Genomic DNA, 25,522 nt, shown 5'->3' on the forward strand with positions numbered 1-25,522 from the left:
CTTACAGCACTGCTCTTCCACCTGGAACCCACAGACAGCACATACATTGTGTAGAAGTTCACAGAGACCAACTCACTACACCACTGGGACTCTTCAGAGCAGCTAAGTGATTTCATGACATGTGCTATTGGTGTAATAGACGGTTCTACAATAGAGATTTGTACAATGGGATCATGGGTAGCAAAATGGCTGCCAAAGGGGATCTGTGAAAAAAGGGATATGTCTATACAAAGCAAAGAGTTATCTCTCTAAAGTGCCTGGCAATGGCTGTTTGGTGAAAGTGTGTCCGACAATGGGGTGTCTGCACAACAATGGAATTTGTGCAACATGGCTGGAAATGGAATCGTTGCAATTGGCTGTCTGTGCCAAGTAGCTGGCAATGGGGCACTTCATGGAATAATCTGAGGGCCCAGTGCTTCAGAAATAATAATGTGCCCAGGTTCTGAGACAATCAAGGTGACCCAAAAGTCTACCTATTGCCCCATTTAATCTTAACCTTGCTCTGTATAAAGACAGCTTTATTTTGTATACAATAAACCAGTTAGTGAAACATACAGACTACAAATCTGCAAGAAGCAGGGGCCTTATATTGGCTATATTGTTAATTAACATTCATGGAAACAGTATATTTTCATTCAAGAGTTAAAAAAACAATCAAAGTCGGAGTAAAATACAGAACATACATATATTGAGAGGATATAACAAGTACATTTTTATTCCGTATGCACTGTAACCTGTGCTCAACTCTATATCCCTAATAACCACCACTTATATTTAATGTTTCTAATTCTAAGTATCCCAGTACATGGCAGGTCGCACAGCCAGCAATACGTTCCCACTACTGGCTTGTTAGGAATCACTCCCATCTTCTCTCACACAGTGGTTATCTTCTTGTCCTTGGTGGCCTGCTTGATGGCAGCCTGCTCACAGATGATCTCCTTAAGTCGCTGCAGCCTCATATTCTGAGTGGTTTGGTCACCCACACCGGTCTGGCTGCGGTGAAGAAGGCTGAGAGCATTGATGTACTCCAGCTCTGTATATTTCACTCCTTGGTCCACCACTAGATTTAACAGCTCATCAGCAGTGTTGTACATCATTTCATAGTACTGCCTGCAGTATGGAAAGACAAAGAGTATGTTGTCAGGAAATGCTTAGGTCTACCTTTCAGGAACAACTCCTATTTTGCTTATCATTTTACAGGAAAAAAAAAAGTCAATAGTACAATACAAATAATTGTGAAATATTACCTAATACATATGAAAGTCATGACATAAAAATACTTGTAAGGATTCCTGTTGTAGCCATTCCCTGCCATCTCATGTTTCTCTACAAGTCTCTCGCTCACACCACAGCTATTTCCCTTTAATCCTGCATAATATGTCATTTTTAAAGATGGATTGAATTAACTATTACTTTACTATCACACATACAGTGTCTTTGGCTGAAAACTGGATTTTGACAAATGAACTGTACAGCCCAATACCAAGTGAGGAACTCAACATTTCAGTTAAACCAAAGCAAAACAAAAGGGGAATGTACTAGTTTTTCAACAGCAATAAAAGCCAGCATTTGACATGAATATATATCAAAGACTGTGTATTAGTGAGCCTGAATAGTGACGGACAGCTTTTCAGTCTAAATAAACCAAATCAGGCGCCAGAAATGACCCTTACTAATATAATTCTCTAGGCTGCAGCATTCAAAAAAACAGGCTCTGGACCTGCTCTAAAAGAGAACCCAATAGTTAGCATAAACATAAGAGCATAGAAGATAAACCTTAGAAATACAATTTATTAACAAACAAGCTTTTCAGTCTTACTTTGCATAAATGTAGTATGTGGATTGGTTTATTCATACAGAGGTTCCAGTGATACAGCAGCTCAAATTCGAAGTATTTTAAAAGCTTTTTGACCTGTAACAGATCCCATAAGGACACTATCCTAAAGACATGGGAAGAGCTTCAGCTGTCTAATTGAGTGCGCTGTGTATGCTGTAGCCGGGGTACTAGCTGCAATCACTCTACAGGGACATATAGAGTAATTGCAAATGTAATGCAATCCAAATATAATGCATGCTGGACTGTACATTTTTAAGCAAAGTATATCCAAAATTTATATTTTTTTATACCTCATTTGCTAGGTATTCTATTGTCCAAGTACATAATATAGTAATAGAGTTTGTGCTGTCTTTCCAGGACTGAACAACAGCTGTAGGTATATAAAGTAGTAAGTATTGGATACAGGGTATGAATTTGTAGGCTAGATATGAATTAGGGACCAATTACTCCTAATATAAATTAATTAGGGCCTATTTACTCATACCCAGAAAGTGCAAATAGTAAATATTTCGGGCTTCTTAGCTATATAGATTATTACACCACTAATCCTACCATGTTCTCTTTCACCCTGGCCTGACTCCTCTCCCCCATCACCACTCTTTCTTTTATAATCACATTCTTACCACTAAACTTGACTCTGTCGCCCCGGCTGTCAAAATCAAACTTCGTCAGTCCCTGCCTCAACTGTGACACTCCAAACTTACCCGTTATCTTCAAAAATGCTCTTGCATTGCAGAACGGCTCTGGAGAAAGTCATGCACTCATGCTGACTTCCTCCACTTAAAGTTCATACTTGTCTCTTACAGTTCGGCTTTATCTAACAACCCTACTTCAAGGCTCTCCTTTGCTCCCAATCCTCCAACTCCCGTCGCCTTATTGCCACCTTCAAATCCCATACCTGTCAGAGTTCCCCAAGGTAGCATTCTTGGCCCCCTGTTCTTCTCCCTCTACACCACCTCCCTTGTTGTCCTCATCTCATTCTTTATCCTCCAGTACCAACTGTATGCTGCAGATACCCAAATGTATCTTTCATTCCATGACCTCTCCCCTTACCTTATGTCTTTTGTCTCCTGCTGTCTCTCAGCCATTTCATCTTGTATGTCTCATTGTTCTCTTAACCTTAATATTTCAGACCAAACTTATCGTCTTCACACCTTCCTGGGCTCTTCCATCTCCCCCTCTCTATTTCTGTTAATAACACTCCCCTCCTTCTCCCCTCCTTTCTGTTCCACAAGTCCGATGCCTTGGGGTCATCCTCGACTCACCCCTCTCCTTCAAACCTCATACTCAAGGTGAGGCGGCACTCAAGGATTTAAGACAAATTGTAGTTAGTATCAAAAGGGCAAAATGGTGTATTTAATCCACTCCAATGATTCAGTATAGTACCTTTCTCAGGGACATCATGTGAGGGTCTGGCAAACATACTCAATATATATAGTTCACAGCATAATTAACATACCTTACACATGCTGCAATATGAAATACGCTGCCTATGTTAGCACTGCCACCCCAGCATGTATTGCAGGGGAATACCACTCCCACTAGATCAAAACTGCCAATGAATAAGCAATGCAGAGCAACATCATCATAAGGTAAGGGGCATGGCTATTTAATGTCACCGTGGCGACCCAAACTGTAAACATGCAAAAAAACAGAAATATTCTAATGCAAAAGTATTAAACCAGCATCTGTTCACCAACTGATCACTGGATAACCACCTAAAGTGTCATAACAATTTAAAACTGCACCAAACAAAGACATTTAAAAAGAAAAGGAAAATGCATATATGTTGCTATACAAATGGCAAACCCACACTCATTATAGAATATGTCAGTGTGACTTATCAATATCTGCATATATATGTAAGCTATATTTAGTGAATTAAGATAACTCTTACTGTTATTAATACATATATTAACCATTAATACTACAAAAAGCAGTTGCAACCTGGATTTCTGTATATAATGATACTACATAAGTACATAATCTATTATTTGAATGAGCATATCTAAATAAAGCAGCTATAGACCACTAACAATACATTGTATGTTCTAATGAATGTTCAAGAATGCATGCCCATAGGAGACCACCAAGGCTCGAATAAAAAAGCCTGGGAAGTTTCATAGGGAGCATGCATCCAGATCTACAGGAAATAATTTAGAGGGAGATTTTCATCAAGCCCATATGGAGCCATTAGTGGTATATAGTGATAGCTAACTTGTGTCCTTGTTTTTTTTATTGTAATATCTAAATAGTGAATATCCTGCAAGTCATATTCATAGGTAAATGTGATGGTGGAGTCAGAGATATTGATAGCTTTAAAGAGGTCTTCAAATGTGTTGTTGCTGCCGGTCCATATTATGAAGAGATTGTCTATATACCTAGTGTAGAAAGAAATGACAACATTTCATATTTATGATATATATATATACATATACACACACACACACACACACACGCACACATACATACACACACAGTGTTCAGAAAGTCACTGTGCACTCATAAAGCAGTGAAAACAGTGGATAATTGAAGCAGTGGAGGTAACATTTCTAATTTGCATATTATAAAATTATACAGAGCAGCTGATAAGTTACCATGGGCAACTTCTCCACTGTTTTAACTGCTTTATGATAAGACCCCATATTTTGTTTCAGATGTTGATCCCAATATGGTTTTAAACAACCGAAGTATGGCTAAGCTAACACATATTCCGAAAAGAGGATAGATACACAGATGTGGTGCAACAGCAATTTGCTGAAAAATTCCCAGACACACCTGCTCCACATCGAAATGCAGTTTGTAATATTATCGATAAGTTTCACGAAACAGCATCTGTGGTTGATGGCAAACGCTGTGGAAGGCCAGCAAAGATATCGGAGGAGAAACTGTTGGATATTTCTGACAGTATGCTGCAGAGTCCACCAAAATCATTATGAAAGTTAGCTCAGAAGCATGATATCGGTCTTGGAACTGCTCACAAGGCCATGAGAAAGAAGTTACGGCTCTTCCCATACAAAATAGCGAGCAACTGATAAAGGTTTTTAAAAACAAAATAAAAAGGATCCAAGCATGTCTTGATGCTAACGGTGGTCATTTTCAACATTGCTTATAATTATCATTCGTGTTTACATCATGTATTATACATTGTATATTGAAACGTGTATTAATAAATATACATAAGTGCACAGTGACTTTCCGAACACCCTGTACATAGCCAAGATACGCTCCTTTTTCTCTAGCCTTAACTACTGTAATCTCCTTCTCTCTTGCCTACCTGACTCTCACCTTGCACCTCTTAAGGCTGTCCTCAGTGCTGTCCACCTCAGTTTTCTCTCCAGCCGCTCTATATCTGTTGTCCCCCTCTAGAAATCCCTACATTGGGTCCCCATGGCTTACAGAATTACATTTAAACTCCTCACCCTCACAGCTCTCAATCAATCCTCCTCCTAGATCTCCAACTTCATCACTACCTACACTCCTCGCCGCCTCCTCCGCTCTGCTAATGATCTCAGCTTCACTACTTCACTAATCACCTATTCCTACTTCCACCTCCCCAGCTGTGGAACGATCTCCCACACTCCATCAAGTTAGCCTCTACTCTCAAAGGCTTCAAGCCTGCCCTTAAGACTCATTTCTTTATTCAAGCCTCTCAGCCTTCCTCCTAACTCCCTTGTCCCAGCTTTTACCCCTGTCGGTACCACCCTATTTGTGTCTCCCCCTTTCCTTTAGGATGTAAGCTCTCACAAGCAGGGCCCGCTTTACTTGTTTTTTCCTTTTAATATTCCATCACCCTCTGTATCTCTTGGTCTGCTTCCCTAGCCCTGTTTTCTTAAGCTTAGGCCTATGTCTCGCTAATTACTACCATTACTCTCATTCACTGTCCCACAAATAATTTGTTCTCCATTACCATGCTACATGTATTTTTTATTCATTCAGTATGTCTGGTCTTTGTGTTTTGTTCTTCATGTATCACATCGTGTGTTATAGATCATTGCTTTCCATATATGTTATGTACGGCGCAGTGGACCCTTTGCGGCGCCTTATAAATAAAAGATAATAATAATAAAAAATAATAATCAAACATATGCATACATTTGTATCTAGTAATGAAGATAGTGTTCCTATATATATATATTTATAAACAAAAATATCTGCCCTTAACCTGCAAGAAGCATCTGTAACGACAAACAACAGTGCGCAAAGTACTTATATAAAGTCGCTAATGAAGTGAAAGGTTCTAAGACAATGTGGGGATTTGAAAACTTATGCAAAATACGTTTCTTTTTTTTTTTTTTACTTTTCTACGGCTCTCATCTTACTAATCTATCATGAATAAAATTATTATTGAAACAAAATGTCAATATATAATTTTAAATGTTGCAATGTTTGACAACTTTATAGAGAGGCTATACTCTATATGAAAATAAACTATTTTGTTAAAAGAGCATGCTAGTAAAAAATAAATAGGTAAGAAAATGAGATCAGAGACTTGGTGGGAGTAATAGAAAAGAAACAATAGATGCATCTGACATAGAAAAGGTAGCAAAATCATCTCAGGAGCTGTAGGAGCTCACATGTGCTATTAATACCTCTCTATTTAAATGCTAATTCTCACCTCTCACCTAGCACAGTGGGAGGAGGGCTTTTAAGAAAGACCCAGAGAATTCACAATGAAATCCTAATTTCTCTGAGAGATTCAATCTCTGCTCTACAGAATGACCCAAGCGTTTATGTTGGCTCCTCAGACATCATTTTCCAACGCTGCAGCAGGACTGAATTAAATATGGGTGGCCATAGTTACACATTCACCTGGTGGGTCAAACACGAGGCGTCAGTCGCCCAAAATCTAAAGTGTCACTTGACAATTTGTAGATAAATCACCAGTTGACAGAATAATTAGTTGTCAAATAATCACTACATTTGAAGATTAACCATTCTCTGTAGAAAAAGTGCGGGATGCAACAAATTTGGTAGTGGAAGTTAGAATTTTATAAATACTGCAGGTAGAATATTTTTTTTCAATGTGTCAGTAAAATACTTGGTGCAAAGGTGATTCCCTGACATATACATCAATGTGGGTCCTAAATTCTTTACCAGTATTAAACCTATAGCTTTGGCACAATGGTTAACATTGCTGCATCACAGCACTGGGGCCATGAGTTTGATTCTAACTTTTCAGTGTGGTCCCAGTTTTTGCATGGGTTTCCTCCAGTCTCCAGTTTCCTCCCAGAGACAAAAAAACATACTGGTAACTTAATTGGTCCCTAACTAAATGAACACTAGATTGAGTGGTAGAGAATTTAAAGTGTACGCTGCAAAGGGACAGAGAATTATGCAAATGATTAATTATTATCTGTAAAAGCTTTGCATAATATGGTTGCACTATATTAATAAAAGGAAAAAATAAAAGGCTTGGTCAGGTCTGCAAACCACCTGATACAAAGGGGGTGTTAGGTGTCACTAAATGAAAGTAAAAGGTTACACACTTGACCTAAGCAGCTACACTAAGGCATGCCAACAAAATGTCTCAAGCAACTAGAACAAGAAATGTATGTTAAATGTATTCAAATATGTGTATGTTCGTTATCACTTAAGCTACTAGCCATTGAGAAATTGGTAATGTGATGTTCTGTGAAATGAATCATTACACCAGTTCCAAAAATCTCCCCCCCCCCCCCCTCCCGAAAAGAAAAAGTTGGTCTCTTACATTGTACAGGTGTTTATTTTTTGCTGACAGCTGCACATATGCTTCCATACTTCTCATGCCATTGCAGTGTTTGTTACCTAAAGCACCTTGTGTAAAACAATTTTTTTTTTAATAACATACTCTCGTTTATTATATACAGTACAAAAGTTTATTCTCCCGCAAGATGAAAAGCAAAGAGAATGAAGTGTTATTTTAAATATTAAGAAGCCCATTAAGTGCAATTAAGTCATTTTTTATCCACTGATACGGGCATTGGGTTTCATAAACTTCACAACCATCTGAAGTATGGCCTTTTTAATTTTCCACATTGAACTTTATGGGGTATTAAATAAGCTCTCTCAGCACTTATCTAAATCTTTAATTAGTTCTATAATATAGTGATGATATCAAGGCTAATTAAATTTATACAGATAAAGAGCTCTGGAAATTATAACAGGCTCAGTTTGAAAAAGCATCCTTGATAATAAATTTTACGGTTTGGGTTGATAAGTGGAATTTTACATCACTAAATTTTAATTCAATTTATGTATTGTGTTTTAGTAGGCTAGGAATATGGACACGCAGGCTGGGCAGGTAATCTTTCCTGAAAAGAGTATCTAACGTGGCCCAGCTGCCCATCTCAAGCCTTAGTTATTAATGGTACCCCTACTAAATAAGCAATGGCATTTGCATATTTACTGCATAAGGAACAGGAATTATCTCTACCATATGCCACTTTGTTGCAATTTCATCAACCCTTCCCCTTCCTGTGCATAAATTAGGGGGGGGGGGGGCACTAGTAAGAAGAAGCAGCCAAAGAGGAGTCAGCATCCTTAAAGCCAGCTTTCTCAGCATAAAATGTACATGATTTGAGCTATCCTTCGGGAATTCTGATTAACCTGTCATTCTCTTCAAAAGAGGATCAAAAGAGATAGACAGTGTAATGTGATGAAAATTTGCACACCCGTAAAAGAACAAAAATGGCGATCTGTTCTACATCTCCCTGGTGGCCCCTTCTTTACGGTGATCCTGTATGGTGATAGTTTGTTTCAGGCATTTTACAGTCTTGGATGATCATTTTAAAGCTTAATTAGAAACTGCAAAAAAACTGCATAGCTAATTATGAGATAACATAATTCATTATTACTGTTAGTAGGATTCCTTCAAGCAACATACCAAACATGCAATATGGTTTTTCTGACAAATGATGAGTTAAAGTGGTTTATTTTGGTTTTCAAAGATGTCACAGAGCAGAAAATGAGAATTCATTCTGGGACCAGTGAAAAGAATATACTCTCAGCTCCACGCAAATTTGTAAACGCAAACTTTTCTTACTCGAGAGCGCAATGTTGGATTGAAAGTGCCAATGTTACAATGATTCCATTAGCGATTTGATAATATCTTAACTTGTAATGCTGTTCTCCAATTATTATTGCCGTGTCCCCAGTGAATAAGATTTCCCAACAATTTATTTGGGTCCACAGTACAAGTATTAAAATGTATTTGAGCTTTGCATTAGGATCCTAAACCCTTGACCCAATATGGAAAAAACTTTGCATCATTCAACAAGTTTGTACGCTCGGAAGGAATGTAAGAGATCTGCAATTGTACATAATCCTGTTACTTAGCGGAGAGTACCCTGAACATATCCATTGTCTATTGAAAGTATTCTTTATTATTAAACAATGGGAAGAATAAAGCATATTTCTGTTCCATAAAAAAGAGTAAGGTGTTTTTTCCTTTTCTTTTTTTTTTCTCCTTCTACAATACTTTATGTTGCTATTTGGTAAAATGTCTTTTGAATCCTTATAACATCTCCTTGTAAAGCTTAAAGGTTTCTGGCTAGAGATGCTGCTGTCACATGCATAAATCCATCACATTATCCCATGGGGCTGGCAGAGTCACACGCTACATTTTTACAGCTCCGCATGAATATGCAATCTTGATGCTAACACGGATCTTGTCACTTTCTCTCTCCCCCATATGACAATCAAAACTTTTTTCCCTTGCATGCTACTTATTCAGAAGAACTATGGCCCTGACAAGATCTGCTGCTTCTGGGAGTGAAAGCAGAACAGAACATGCAACATAGATTAAAGTAACCCTTTAAAGGCAGAAGCAACAGCTTCATGTTGGTCTATGACAGGGATCCTCAAACTACGGCCCGCGGAGAACATTTATATGGCCCGCCGGCCGCCATCTGCTGTCAGTCATCGACTGACAGCTACTGCTCCGTGCCCCCCTCTCTCCGCAGGTGTCGCCCCCCCCCCCCCACCGCCCGCATTACCACTCCCAGGGCCGCTTCGGATTCGTTATCTCTGCCTTCCAGGACCTGACAGTCAGGTCCCGGCAAGGTAGTGTATACAGCAGAGTTAAAGGGGCCGGCCCTAGCCTATCAGTGACCGGCCCCGACATTCACTGACTGCTGGGTGGCTGGCTCCTCCCCAGGAACCAGCCACCTTACTAACAGTGCCGCGCGCGCGGATCAGTCCAGGGCTGCTCCGTCTCTCCCCCCCCTTCCCAGATGCTCAGAGCCTCTTCTGTCTCTTGGTCTCCGGCGGGTGCTCCCATCACACAGAAGCTGACAGCTGCAGGTCCCTCCTTGCTCAGCGCCCAGAACAGCACCATAATCAGGTATGTATACATTTTATTATGTGCAATGTATTTTTTATTACTACTATGTTGGCACTATTTTGAACCTGGGGGCACTACTGTGGGGCATAAATTGAACTTGGGGCACTACTGTGGGGCATAATTTGATCCTGGGGGGCACTACTTTGGGGCATAATTTGATTCTGGAGGGCACATCTGTGGGGCATATTTTGAACATGGGGGGCACTATGTGGCATAAATTGAAAATGTTGGCACTATTTTGGCCTAATTTAAACATAAGGGCACTATTGTGGCATTGAACCTAGGAAATTACTGTGTGGCATAATTAGAACCTGGGGGTGCTATTGTGGCATAATTTGAACCTGGGGCGCTACTATGTGGCATACCAATTGGGGGCACTACAGTGTGGCATAATTCGAACATGTTGGCACTATTGTGGCATAATTTGAACCTGGGGGGTACTATGTGGCATAAATTGAAAATGTTGGCACTATTGTGGCATAATTTGAACCTGGGGGCACTACTATGTGGCATATCAATTGAGGGTACTACTGTGTGACATAATATGAACTGCCTTAATCCAGCTCTGCCCGCCGGGTGTTTATGCCGCCGCTGCCTGTCTGACATTTTTTTTACATGAGAAGGACGGTCATTGATGGAAGAGGGAGAGGGGACGGCGGCCGCTGCCGATTGGCTGGCCGGCTGAAGCTCTGGATCATGAGAATTGTTGTCCGGCTGCAATCTAGCTTCAGGCGGTGAGAGGAACCGAACTACAACTCTCATCTCCCAGGATTCAGAGGAAGCCAGGGCATTTGGGAGGGCCGCCTGAGCGGTGACTTGTGGGCAGTGAAAGTCGAAAGCGGGAGCGCGAAGAGCGGGAGAGAGAGATATATGCAGTGTGCATAGGCATTTGTTCATAGTTTTTGTTTTTACTATAGTCCGGCCCTCCAATGGTCTGAGGGACAGTGAACTGGCCCCCTGTTTAAAAAGTTTGATGACCCCTGCTCTATGACATGCTGTAACTCTGAAAAGGTTAAACTTCCCCACTATACTCTGGTCCCTATCTCCTTTTTGCTTTCTATGACTGATTTGTGGCGAGACTGCAGTATCCCCGCTCTCTATATTCATGCAAATATAGACGTCCACTACTGCATGAGCAACGCCAATAATTACATACAGTAATATGCAGTGGTCAAAGTGGGAATTTAAAAGTGGCAGCATAGAAAATGTTATGGGAATTTAAGTGAATGGTATATGATAGTTTTACAATGAAGACAGTAGGGTAAGTGGCGGTATGGCCTACCATCATATACACCCCCACCTCGACCAATGGTAATATAACTAACGTGTACAATAAACCTTATTGTGATATTAAGTCCAAGTCTAATAGACAATGTAATATATGGTGATGTCAGACTGTAATGAGAGATTTTCACACAGCAGAGGGAGGAGCCATGATTACATCATTGGGTCATCAAGGCCCCACACACTTCAGGACAAAGTGAAACGGGAAGCGTGAATGTGGGAGGATGACCTACTCTGCTGCAAGTCTGGGAGGACTCCACAAAATTTTTGAGTATCCCAGAAATCCCAGGAATGTAAGAATGTATAATAGTGATAAGACAAAGATTTCTTCATAACTACACAGTGTACAATATATAATGTCTAAAATTTGCCAAATTATAAAATTTAATTTCCTGTCCATAAAAAACCCAAAAACTTTTATTCCCTTAATATATTTATCAATTAGTATGAAGAAGCACTCCAATAGAATTCAGTGTTTAGACACTAGCAGCTCAAGTATTTCATGGTGAAATCTTGGATAATCAAGAAGCATGACTGTAAAGACATCCATATATACAGCCTGATGTCCACTACATACAGCCCCAGGATAACAGACTGAAACCGACCAAACACTGCCCTATGCACACAATATACAGCAGCATTCCAACAGAACAATCTCATGCCAACATAAAAGCCTAGTATTCACCATACACAGACCCCAAACTAATGTTTTTTCTTCTTTACAATATAATACCACTCAAAATCCACCACATATAAATGCCCCTACTTTCATGAGTTGGTGTCTTCCTAATTTTAACTGTCTGCTAACTTTGAAAGCCTATGCAGAGGAAGCCTCAGCAGTATGGCTGACAGATTGGATTTGGCCCACACACGCTAATTGGGCAATGCTAGGAGACTGGAAACTGAAAATGTCCTATAAATGTAAGAACCACAAATTATTGTTGGACCATTTCTCAAATATTAACATTTTAGATAAAAGGTACAAAATTAATTTAACACAGTGCAAATAATAATTGACCAAGCATGTTATAATACAGGTGTACTTTAGGAAAAAGATAATTAAAGAAAAAATGCAGAAAGGAGGAAATTGGTCTTTATAACCACTGATTCCATAGGCAGTCAAGCAGCAGATTGATTTCACAGTAAAAACTTGTGTGAAGGGTTCACTTAAGAAATAGTCTAAATCTACACTCAGTGATCAAAACATTAGATCAAAATTAATAATTTTATTCAAAGTAATTTTTTATGGAATTGATTTGTTAGTTTGACGAAAAAGGTTTTTTATTAGAATTCTTTATAAAATCAACAACTTTTACTTTTTAATTACGACAGGATATTGCTCAGAAACCATACTGTACACCTCACTTATCAGTAGACATGACAGTACATCGCACTAAGTGTAAATATGTATGTTTTTAACATAAAAGAATGTATAATATTATTATAGATGTTGCGGTATTTCTAGTTTTGTATTTTTTTCCAATTAATTGACATTTTTTTCCCATTTAGTTGATTAAAATACTAGCAAATTTAATTTTACATGGCTTCATACTTAAACATTTGCGCATATTGACTTTGTATATCTTGACGCAACCACTGGTTTGAAACACAATAAGGTTAAATACACATTAGTATTTATGTCAATAGTCCGCAAGGGCAGATCCTATTATTTCTAGCAAATATTTGGATCACTCATGGCCTAGATTTACTATTTCCCAAGCAAATCCTGGACACAAGCGGTTATAGTAAATCCAGACTGCTGATACCATCAGCTATTAAGCATACATTTACCAAGACTATAATGTTTTGTCTGGAATTTTATCTCATCCCTTTGGTTGTATAACATAATTGTGGGATGCCCTTCTTCATTTCCATTGCTTAGATTTAAAGGACAGCCAAAAGTTTTGAAAACATATTTAAAGGAAACAATGTCCTGCTCTTCCAAACTACATGTGTACTTACACAAAACTATCCAACCAGTGACAAGGTGATTTCTGTTATCACAAGGCCTAACACTGACCTAGACTCCAAGTCTGTGTAAGAGGCTTAGATAAACCTAATAATAATAGGCTCAGCTGCAAATGTTTAGGGTGGAGCTAACATCACCAAGTGAAACAAAGAAATACACTTTGAAGGAAAACGGTGTGTTGTTCTGTATTGATTTGAATATATAGGTGGTATTCTTTTTTGTTTTAAGTGTATTTTTATGATTTATTTATTTTTTCCTGCAATCCTGGATTTTTTATCCCTGACTATGTCCCTGGTGTGTAATGGAAACAGCAACACAGTACTGAGTATGTTTCTTCATCAGTATCTATTACTATTCTATATGTATAAACAACTACATAGTACTGTTTTTCATGTTCTACACAAATCGGTGTAATCCTCAGTAATAGTTTCTATTTCATATGTATGGACAACCGCACAAAACCACTTCTGTTCTGCATGCTGGGTTTAATTCTCAGTCTATATTCTTATTCTGTGTTTATTGTGAACATCTATAGTAGAGAGGGCACAACTCTTACTATTCTGTTTGGCTGGACAACTGCACAGTATAATATCTGCATGCTGGATGTAATTCTCTTTATCTGCACTTAATCAGTGTTTATAGCAAGCAATCAAATTCTATTGTGACCAGGTTACATTAAACATCCAAATCTAGACATTCAAATGAGAGGATTATTTAGCAATTTGGCAACAATACTAGTACACTGGCTCATAGCCTGGGTGATTCTGAAGGAAATTAAAAATGGCTACACGTGTTGAACAACTAACTCTGGAATTTCAATGGTTAGACTGACAGATCACATCCTTTGCCCACAGACAAACTGCAATGTGGACGTCAGATATTTTCTCTACTACCCAGAAACATCTAATGGGACTTTTAGGTGGTCATTTCAAATGCTAAATTGATAAACAAAATCTTTGCTTGTCTGTTCTGTTTAACAAAGAAAAACACATATTACTAATGTTATGTTCAAATAGGTGGAACTATGATTTGAAGTTCAAAATTGTGTCATGTAACTATATTGTTGCACATTGTACATTGTCTGGTGCAAAGTTGTATACTGTAATAAATAAAGTGTGTTTCAACAGTCTGGACTTGTGCTGCACGCATTAAAACAAAGCTTTGAAAAGAACTAAGGCTTTGAAGACTCTTCATGAAATTCTGCCACATTATTACAAATGGGTATCCTACTAAAAAAAGAAGAGTTTTCATCAGAAACACAAACATTAGGGTTAATTTACTACTTACATATGTGTACGAATGTGTATAGATTTAAAGTCACATGTCAGGGGTGAAATTGAGCCATCACTGTGGAGATGAGGGAGGACTGGTTTTGCAGTTCATCTGCTACGCCCGTTCCCACTCTGGTCTTCTGAGAAGTGCAGGATCCAGTACTTTTATAGTACATCCCTGTTTGGCATCACTGAGCATACTCCAGCCCCCATGCATGCTCAGAAGAAAATTAAAAAGGACTAGGACTGGAAATGATTCACTGACCTCCCCCAAAAATGTTTCAAGTGGGCCTGGTGATTGCATGTTACACCCTTCTCACGTGATTGAAATTGATAAAACTCGAAACATATCAAGGTCCACTTTCAAGTGAAGTTGTTGATCAAGGGAGAGGTTGACATAAACCAAAACCCAGTTTTTATACCACTTCCAATATGTCTCAAGCACAGAAAATAAATTAAAAAAAAATAATTTCCTTTTCTGAACTTTTTGCTGGATTGTGGGACAACATTATATGTGCATGTTGGTAAAATGAAATTTTATCTATAAATGCTCATGATGGTGAGAAAGACCTCCAATGGAAAACATAGGCAGAGTCCCGATCTCTGCCACACTCTACCACCCCTACAGTCACCACCAATTTGACATGCTTAGCCATACACCTACCCACATTAGCGCAAACATTGAAGCACAATATCATAAAATTTTATTGCAGCTGTGTAAATTACCCTTTCCCCCCAGTAATGGTTGTTATAGTGTACAATGAAATTCTAAAGGGAAATGCTATTTTAGGAGTCAGGATACAAATAGTTTTTACTTATTTTTTTCTTCTGATTGAAGCCAAATTGAAGTGGTATAAATAAGGTTTTTGTTGAACAGAAGTACCAATCACAAGCTGCAATCATGTGATTGACCAAAAAAATAAAAAAAAAGGTCTGAAAACTTGACTCAATAGGAATTAAATGAATCTAGGTAAAGACAGTTGAATAAACACTTGGACCCTTTCTCAGGATGTTGTGCCTACTCTCAACAACAATGGCTCCATTGAGAAGCTGTCTGAGCAATTAAAAATGAAGATTACTGACTGTTCCAAAGCAGGGTGAGGCTATAAAAAGACATCTAAAAACGATTAGAATTTCCACTGTCAGAAACATCATTAATAAAGAAAAATTCTGGCAACACTACTCTTCAACTAGTCAGATATGCAAAGCAGAATCCGCTGCAAAGGACCTGAAGAAAGGTTATACAATAGTGGAGTAATTGCTTACACAAAATTGATAGTCTTGGAAAAGTTGACAGAGTTTCCTACAACTCATTACACAAGTCAGTACCTGACGTTTGCAAAACAAGATAGATAACTAAGAAACTTTTTGGAACAAAGTGCTTTGGACTGATGAAACCAAAACAAAGTTTTGGCCACAACCACAAAAGATACTTTTGGAGGAGAACAGTTACAGCATTTGAAGAAAACAGCATCTTCAGTACCATTATGGATTGGGGTGGATCTAGTATGATTTGGGGATGTAGGAAAAATATTTTGTTTGGGTGGAAAGAAGATTGAATTGAACATCAACAAATTTTATCATTTGAAAAGAGGATTCATATTTCAGCAAGGTAACGACTAAAGACATACCTCAAAATCACCCATGAATTCCTTGCAGTAAGGAAAGATTAAGGTTGTAGTATGGCCCCCTGACTTGAAAACTACTGAATATCTGGGCAATATCAAACATGCAGTCCATGCAAGAAATCCCAAGGATATTTCTGAGCTACAAGAGTTCTGCAAGGTAGAGTGGGAAAACCAAGCAAGAATAGAAAGAGTCTTGGCTAACTACAAGGAAGCTGTGATTTCTGCCAAAAGAGGTGTTACAAAGTACTGGCTGACACACATACTACATTCCCTAGTTTATTTTTTTCAATCTCTCAAGTCATCAAACAAGTAGTAGTTGTGCACTAACGTGCAGAAATATGTCATGTTTATGTATGTACCCTGTAGAGGTTGTGAGGTGTGGGGGAAGTCCTATAGACAACAGACAGTAATCCCATTGAAGGACCCTGGCAGAAAGCATCTTTGTATGGCAACTTTTATAAATACTTGTGATTGTTATCCATAGCTAAATTATACATGGCAACTTATATATTTAGATTTAGAGGTCCTTTGATAGGAAGATTTCTGTGTGATGACGTGCTAAAATGGTAGAGCTAAAATGGTAGAAACTAATTTATTGATTAATTTTATAATGCAAGTTATGGCTTTGATTGAGTTTAATCATTTTTAACAAGCTCACTATTCACCAGAATCTTCTGTAAATATTCCATATTTAGACATCATAAAATATGAATTTGGTGCATTCCTTTACTCAATCTTATAGGTAAAGCTAAGTGCAGAGTCGCAGTGTGATACAATATTATATGATAAAATATATATGTGATATTTGAGGCAGTGCCGTAACGAGGGTGGTGCGGGCAGTGTCGTTGCCTAGGGCGCAAAGCCAAGGGGGCGCAGCAGCCGCCCGCTACCTGCCTTCAGAGCTGAAGAGAGAGAGAGATTTTAACTTACCAGAGTTTGATGCTTCAGCCAAGTTCCGCCGTGGAACGTATGTGTTCCACTGACAGGAAGTTCCTGTTAGTGGAACACACATGCGTTCCACGGCGGAACTTAACGGCTCAAGCATCAAACTCTGGTACGTTAAAATCTCTCTCTCTCTTTCTGTCCTCCTACACCCCCCCACCCCCTCCTTAGATGGGGGGGCGCTGGTGCCCTGTCTTGCCCAGGGCACCAAAATGTATAGTTACGGCACTGATTTGAGGATACAAATGCTGAGCCCTGATATTGGAGTAACATCAACCCCCTCTGCTACTGATATGGAGAGAACTAGCCAAAAGAAAATAGACACCTTAAATGTCACGTGAATATATCTACAAGTGGATTTGGCCTTACAGGTTAAACACCCGGCAATTGCTTTCTCCAAATATGTGCTAATTCGGCCGCTGAAGCTTCAATTGCTACAAAGTACTGAGTGTTTACTGTAGCCTGGGATGCAAAACTCACATCTGTGAAAGGGGTAGAACAGGAGATGATGGCATACTGGAGGGCTTTGGTTTAATAAAATAGTAGGTTTCATTTATTTAAAATAATGAATGGTTATTCACTAAAGTATATCCCAATATGGAGGGCCAATGTGCTTTTAAAGTTGCAACTCCCATATGACCAGTAGACTCCACTTGACTATTATAAAAAATGATGCCATTCTGGAGGCCAACATATAAAAACAATTAATATGCTGAGCTATTTATGTTGTGCAATATTTGGAGCCAACTGGAGAAAACTGGTACCAACAATAGGCTCACCCATATCTGGTGCCAGCAATAACATGCTGAGTCATTCCTGGTGTCAGAGAATTAAAGTCATACATGGTGCCAACAATAATATATGGAGCTATATCTAATGTCAAGTTTGTGAGCCATATCGGTTACAAAAATAACATTAATGAGCCATATCTGGTGCCAAATAGACTAACATAAATGGCAAGTCCTGACTGACTCCTGCTCCCTGTGAAACCTCTCCTCTCTCCCAGTGGCGCTGAAGACCCTGTTGTGCACACCAAAGGTTCAGTGTCTTCCCTTTTGATTCAGATTAATAAAGTAACGTGACTATTAGCCAGTAGTTAATGAATACGGCTTCAGGTCCTGTTGGGAGGCACAGCCTACTTACTATACATCAAGAAACATTAAGGCTGCTGGTTGTGACAGACAAAGCTCTCATGGCGAGCCAAACCATAGGTATTCTTGAGCCCATGCTGTAAGCAATAAAAACAGAGGTTTTGGCAGTGCCTTGCTTTATGTTTTCTATTGCTTTAAAATACAATGTCTTCTTTTTTTGCTTATGTCTCTTTTGTCAACTTTAACTAGAACATGAATAAAGGCGATTGTTAAATGTAAGTGATGCTTTTCGACTTCTGCCTATTGCACTTTTAAAAATTCTAGGTACAATTAAATAAATAAAAAAATAATAAGATTGGACATAGAATAAAAGGATAAGTCTATATTCACAGGAAACTGCATGCAGTTAGCACTAGATGGCAGTACTAGCTAAGGAATTATACTCAGCATGTAGTTGATACAGTGAAAAAGAATCCTGTGGCTGTTCTGGTTGAACTAAAATAAGTTTGCACAAATAGAAATAACTTTGCAGTTTTGTGAAACCATCTGTTGGTTTCCTGTATAAAACAAATATAGCCAACGTAAAAGTACCAAATCCTTTTGACAATGCACCAACCGTTCTTCACATGAAAACAGTTTAGTAAGTAAGTAAGCAAGCATGTCAACAGCCATTAATACAATCAGGACTGACAACTATGGTACATATTTTTTAACTGACAACATTACATCATATTTATATTATATTCCCCCCACCAAATTTAATTCCCCCTGAAGTACCGCTGCGTAAACACTTATATTAACCTGGCTTTCTACTCACAGCTCAGGGAGCTGCGAGCAAAAAGCCGGCGTTAAAACTACCGTAATAGCGGTATTTACACGCACTATTACTGTAATAACAGTAATAGTGCACAGACAGCGTTACTTGAAAAAGTAAAGCGGCCAATTGAATTCCCCTTTGTGTCTAATTGAAATTCCCCCTATGTAATGTAAAAATCATTGGTTTGGTATTTAGCATTCCTGGTTACAAACCATGTTTAGAATATTTCCTCTGACAATACCTACAAACATAAGAAATTCTAAACAATGATGGTAACGACTGAGCTGTTATCTTTGGCTAAGACATTTCCATGACCAGAGTATAATGTACATATTGCATCTATATGCCTGGTTCTAAAACATAATTATGCAGCTTTAGTGATAATACCATGTGTTTCGTGTGTAAAATTCTGATGTTTTAGGAGTGTATGTTTACCAATTTAATTGTCACTCACTGTCTATTTGAAAGGTTGGGAGGTAATGGTATCGATAAGTTGCAGCATTCTGCAGTAAATCTGAAGACGGCTGGAACACACAGGTACAAAACATGCGTGGAACAACTTTCATTAACACAAACAGCAGGGGCTCCCTTCCAGAGGCTCCTGTCCTATGGATAATTCATTTCCTGTTATGACTCCTGACATATTGTCACTGAGGGATAACAAGACAAACTGCAGCAATTAGCACCCCTTTCCTTTACAAGATTTGGCAGCTGCACCCAGATCTGGCCCCCTTCCGAGTGCATGAAATGAGAAGGTCAGGGCACTACTGCGTTACTTAAATAGAGAGGTTACAAGCATCCAGGTGCACAACATTAAATTTGAATATTCATTTAAAAATGACTATTTGATTCACATTTTAACTGTATCACTGTCACAAGGTAGTAGCTCTATTTCTGCACCAGAGGATAAGACAGCTGACAAAGAGAAAAACATTCTTTGCCTCATTAGAATAACAAAAATGATGATAGAAATATTTTCCAGTTATCCTTAATGTGAACGATATTACCAGTTTCATTATTACCAAGAAGATTGATTTTTTTTTGCTTTATTACAGATTTATCACTAGCAACTTTTGTCCCTGTTTTTCAATTGTGAATAAATGCATGGCCCCAGATCACTAGTTCTGTAATGAATTTCTCACTACCGGATTTTATTTCCTGTGATGTATACTATAAATACTGTTATGTCAGTTTAAAATAAATTGCATTGCATTACACAGATTGTATTTTTACCAATAGGCTATATCACTGGTTTCCAAACCTTTTTAGTTTGCGGCACCCTTAGGGCCTCCATAATTCTTTGAAGGACACCTCTCTAAAATAATTACCGAGCAGTCCCGTTTTATAAGTAGTTGGGTCAAAATAACGTAATAAGTATTTAGGCCAGGGTAGAAATACTTAAGTTGTTTTCAAAAATAATACACATAAATCCATGGGAAAAGAATATTTTTATATATTTTTTCAATTACATTTCTGTCAAAGAACAATTTACAGTTAACATTAAGAGGAATAAGATCAAACAAAATGAAAACATCATGTACAAAAATCATCACACTGTCTGTGACTGGATGGACCGCCTATGCCACCATGTTTGTTGTTGCTGGGAACCGGCTGGGCTTACCTTGCCACCGTTCCCTATCGCTATCCCACATGCGCCCCCTCTAACCTCAGTAGGAAGGGTTACAAATGCTGCCACTACTGGACACCTTACTGACATCCAGTACTGGGTTTCTTCTGGGTAACTGACTCTGCTAGTGTACCCCGTTACTGGTGTACCTGGGATGGTACCCCTGACCTCTTCCTATGGAGTGGGGTTGCTGTGGATGGATCCCCCCTGGCCTATTACACTGGCCAGAGCTGCGGTACTGGAAAGCTGGGTCCACACCTCAGAAACAGCCGGGAACGGATTAGAGATGGGTCTAATCTGTAGGTCACAGGGATAAAGAAGCTTCCAAGCAGATCTTTGAAGCAAGTTATATTTATATGCTCATCCTGGTTGAAGGTACCAGGGAGCATGTCAGATGAAACAAGAAGAACAATTTTCAATACAAAACAGTGCTTTTTATACAGTTTTTGGACACAGCCTCACAGGGTAAGCCAGCCCCCTGAGGTCTGAGTTACTTTTAGAATCAGGATGCAATGTGTTTACCCAAACATGGATTTACATGCAATACAAAGCTAACAATATTTACACTTATCTGTGATATCCTAAAACTTGCTGTGATTTCCAGAATCTTGTTATAGACACAGGGAAACAGTAAGTCTAATTAAACCTTCCTGTGCCTTCAGGTGCTGGACCCTCACACATCAAAAGGTCTAATTAACATGAGATTAACATGGGTCCTTTCTTCAGACAGTTGAAGAATACACATTCTCAAAGGAAATTTACAAACCCCCAAATAAGTCATTTCCCTACCAAAATACACAAAAGACTTCCTCAACAAAGGCTTACTGCATCAGTTATATCTCAGAAATAATGCATTTCCTCTAGCAAAGTTAAAACAAATAACAAATTTCTTCCCCTGGTCTCAGAAATAAAGATATTTCCTTTACCAAAAAAATACACAATATAAAAAATAAGTGCATTTACAATTATATAAAGAAGCACCCTGCGCTATTTACTTTAAATACATTTATACCATAAGTTATTTATAAGTGATCCAGTCACACTGTTCCTTCACCATCACACTGTGCCCCTTCACCATTACACTATGCCCTCCTTCTTTATATTGCCCCTCCATCACTGTTTCCTATCACTATTTCCCCTCTGTTCCTTTACTTACTTTACTTGTCCTTTTTTCTGTCTTCTTTCTTCCAGCTCAACTCTGCGTGGCTCCTCACTGAATATGTCAGATGTGATGACGTCACGCCCTACATTCAGTGAGAAGGGAATAGGGAGGAGTGAGGAGGGTGGAGATTGCTGGGTCCCAGGCACCGCCGGATTGGTAAGTATTTGTATTTTTTTCTGTCCTGGCCACGGCACCCCAGGAGCCGCAGCACACACTTTGGGAACCGCAGGGTTAGATCCTATGGGCGGGTGATGTATTAAGCTTTATTACTGATAGTCTTATTTTCCACAGGTCTAACTATCCCTATATCTTTGTAACCCTGTAAGAGCTCCATGGTGTTGCCTTGGTGGACAATGTGAGCTGTGCTGTGAGAAAATATCACAAATTTGCTTTAAGAAAGGAAGAGGTGAAGTATTAACCAAATAGCAACACACTACATGAATGTAGCTAGGTCACCCCAAAGATCTGGCGTCTGATTTTTAGACTAAGCGGCCTATTATTAAGTGGAAACAGTAGTTTCCCTGCATGGTTCAGGCAACATTATGGGCAGTGGTGGTATACAAATAAATTAACAACCAGTTCTCTGCCCTAATGAACGTTTAAAGCAAACAAAAATATATACCGAAAGGTATTCTAATATTTCATGCATTTAATACTCAAATAAGAACAATTAAAGAGATACCCAAAACTACATTGTTATAAGAAAGACTTTTACAATATTAAAGAAGAAATATTAAAGAATACCTTACCTGACAAAAATCTGCTATTTAAGATATTTCCATATTGCTTCTTGACTGGCATCCTCACTTGCAATGTTCTTCGCTTTTATCCGAGCATCATTGGCTGTGTGATTTATCCTTAACCATCTTTTTACTGTAGGATGTAAATGTAAATGCCCCCAGTTCATATTAGGCCACAGTAAAATGCCCCCAGATTATATTAGGCCAGAGTAAAATGCCCCCAGATCATATTAGGGCAGAGTAAAATGCCCCCTGATCATATTAGGATTGTGGCTGCATTCTCAAGAATACGATCACGCTCTATCATGCTGCCTTACTTTGCTCCCTCTTGCTCCATTCCTTCACTTTCCTTCTCTTTCAGCTTCCTTCTTTCTTCTCTTCTTGTCTTCAGACTGATGATGTCACACCCGACATTCAGTGCGGACAGACCAGAGAGGAGGAGGTGCCAACATCGCGGAGAGGTGAGGTCTTTTTTTTTTTTTTTTTTTTTTTATAAAGGAGTCTGCTTGCTCCCCCCACCAACGCAACGGTGGACTCAGCCTCTAGTCACCGATTCGCAGAACTGAGACTCGGTTCTGGCGGTGATTACCGGCTGAATCCCACCACTGATTATGGGGCTATTTAACATCATCATAACGCGGGAGATATCCTCTCACTTCTGTATTTCAGCTATAGTTTCCCGTTAAAGGGATAGTATCAATGGAACGTTTAACTATGAATGTGAATAACTATGAAAGTGAAATCTTTGGTTCCTTATTATTTAATTGGTTTGCCAAACCAAGTGAATAACATAATCTCAACCCACCCCATCTGTCACAGATTTTATGGGCCATCCCAAAATGCCACATAAAAGAAGTATGGATTTGGATTTAGGTTATGGTCTGTCCTAGTAAGGATTTGTTCGGAAGATCTCAACATGGTCTATTTGGCTCGTGGTGTGAGCTAAATTGCCTTGGTTTTTAAACTGAAATGTAAAAAGGTACATGACCTAGTAATATAGGTCATATCCAATCCATATAGGTGAGTAATGGGTGTGTTTGGGGTGTAGTTTGGATGGCACTGGGCATGATCCAAACTGTTGGGGTATATTTAACCAATGCAGCTTGTTTATGAACTGTTGTTTTGTTTAACATAATATATGCAACTACTTTTCCCACCAACAACTCTCCCCATGGTAGGACAGAGAAGATACTGCATGTTTTTCAATATAGTTAGATAACAACATAGTTGCTTCCTCTCCAGAAATGTACTTCAGGACTTCTGAGAGAGCCGGCAATTCTACCTGAAGACTGTTCAATGTTCAGAGAAGTGGATGGGAACATGTCATAATGATGCAATCCCCACCCACCTCAGTGAACAACAGTGAGTGAGGCATAAACTCACAAATAGCCCACTCTAACTTGAGAACACAAATTGTGTTGTCAAGCCTAGCCCACATCTTCTTATCACACCTTCAGCCAGAAGGAAGGTATGAAACTGAACATCCAGCGATCAAAGTGGTGGTATGGAAAATGCAATGGTAATGTAAGTGAATGGAATTTGATAGTTTTACAATCAAAGCAGTAGGAGAAGTGGTGGTACGGCTTACCACAGTATACACCCCCAGTTCCACCAATGATCACGTACATTTAATGCATTATTAAAATGATAAAAAAAGTATTGAAAATGAACATGAAAAATTCAAGTCAGGAAACAAATGAAAGTATGGGATGATTTTTCTATCTATATTTAATACTAGGGACTTATTTATGATTTAGTTATTTAAGCACCATGACTGATATCATTTGCATTTAAAATGACCCCATCGTATTCCACACTCCCACTTACATTTCCCTCCTTACTTACAGCTTCTCTCAGTGACTGGAAAAGGATGAAGCACTAACTAAAATGCCTGTGTGTATGTATAACATTATCTCAAAGCAGTTTCAATTATTTTTTTCTTTATGGTTTTTTGAATATAGTGGATACCAGTTTTCTGCTTAAACATCTCATACCACATACACCACCAGCTTGCCAAGAGCAAATGTCTAATTGGTTACTATAGGTTTCTATAAAAAATGTTTTTTTTTTTACAATTAATAAAGCTAATGTGCTCAAAACTATGGATGCTTGTTTATAATAAGAACCGTTAATACTTAGTGCTGCTCAGAAGTTGATACAACTGCAAATGGACAGCTAACAGAGGGAAAAGCAGAGACTGGAGGGAGTCACAAGAACGTTCCCCAATCTCAGCTACCACAAAAGGTCAGAAATCCATGATTTGGGCGACATGATCTCTGTAAAATAGAGCTTTTTGTTCCTACTTTTTGTACAATGTTTGGACGTATAGAACAAGCAGATAGAAAAGTGATTATCTTGAGATAGTGAAGGGGTTATCATGCGGGTAGCTCGATCCGATGAGTGAGCGACAGACTCAAATGTCCAAGCAGTCTAATCATTTCTTGGGTTATTTCTGGCATCATGCTCATTTCAGGATCACATGGGTTGCAGTGGATCACTCAATATGAACAGAGATATTGTGGTGTACGTCATAAGGTTAAGAACAAATATTCTCACAAAGATGATTTGGGACATTCAGCAACCATGGGTTTCAATTTGTATAACACATGGATTTAATAAAACTACAGCACCACTGTGAAGACCCTGGTTCCTTGTGAAAGATGCACTTAAAAGATGACAAAATAAAATAAAAAGAAGGACATTTACACTACATTTAACAAGGAACTGTTTACAAACTTCCAGATACAAGACATTGTGTAAGACAAAAGAAGATTCACTTAAAGCAGCACTCAGCAGTATATAGCACCTACAAGGCTAGTGGCAAACCTACT

General features: G+C 38.7%; 1 protein-coding gene across 1 annotated transcript in view; it reads right to left on the minus strand.

The window, feature by feature from the left end:
• Positions 1–666: 666 nt before the first annotated feature.
• EXOC4 (exocyst complex component 4) overlaps positions 667–25,522 on the minus strand; it is a 356,359-nt gene continuing 331,503 nt past the window's right edge. Inside the window, exon 18 of the mRNA XM_075208546.1 lies at positions 667–1,110. Within this exon, the coding sequence (XP_075064647.1) occupies positions 873–1,110 (238 nt within the window). The 3' untranslated portion in view covers positions 667–872. The remainder of the gene's footprint in view (positions 1,111–25,522) is intronic.

This window comes from Mixophyes fleayi, chromosome 4, assembly GCF_038048845.1.
Source record: "Mixophyes fleayi isolate aMixFle1 chromosome 4, aMixFle1.hap1, whole genome shotgun sequence".
Taxonomy (NCBI): domain Eukaryota; kingdom Metazoa; phylum Chordata; class Amphibia; order Anura; family Limnodynastidae; genus Mixophyes; species Mixophyes fleayi.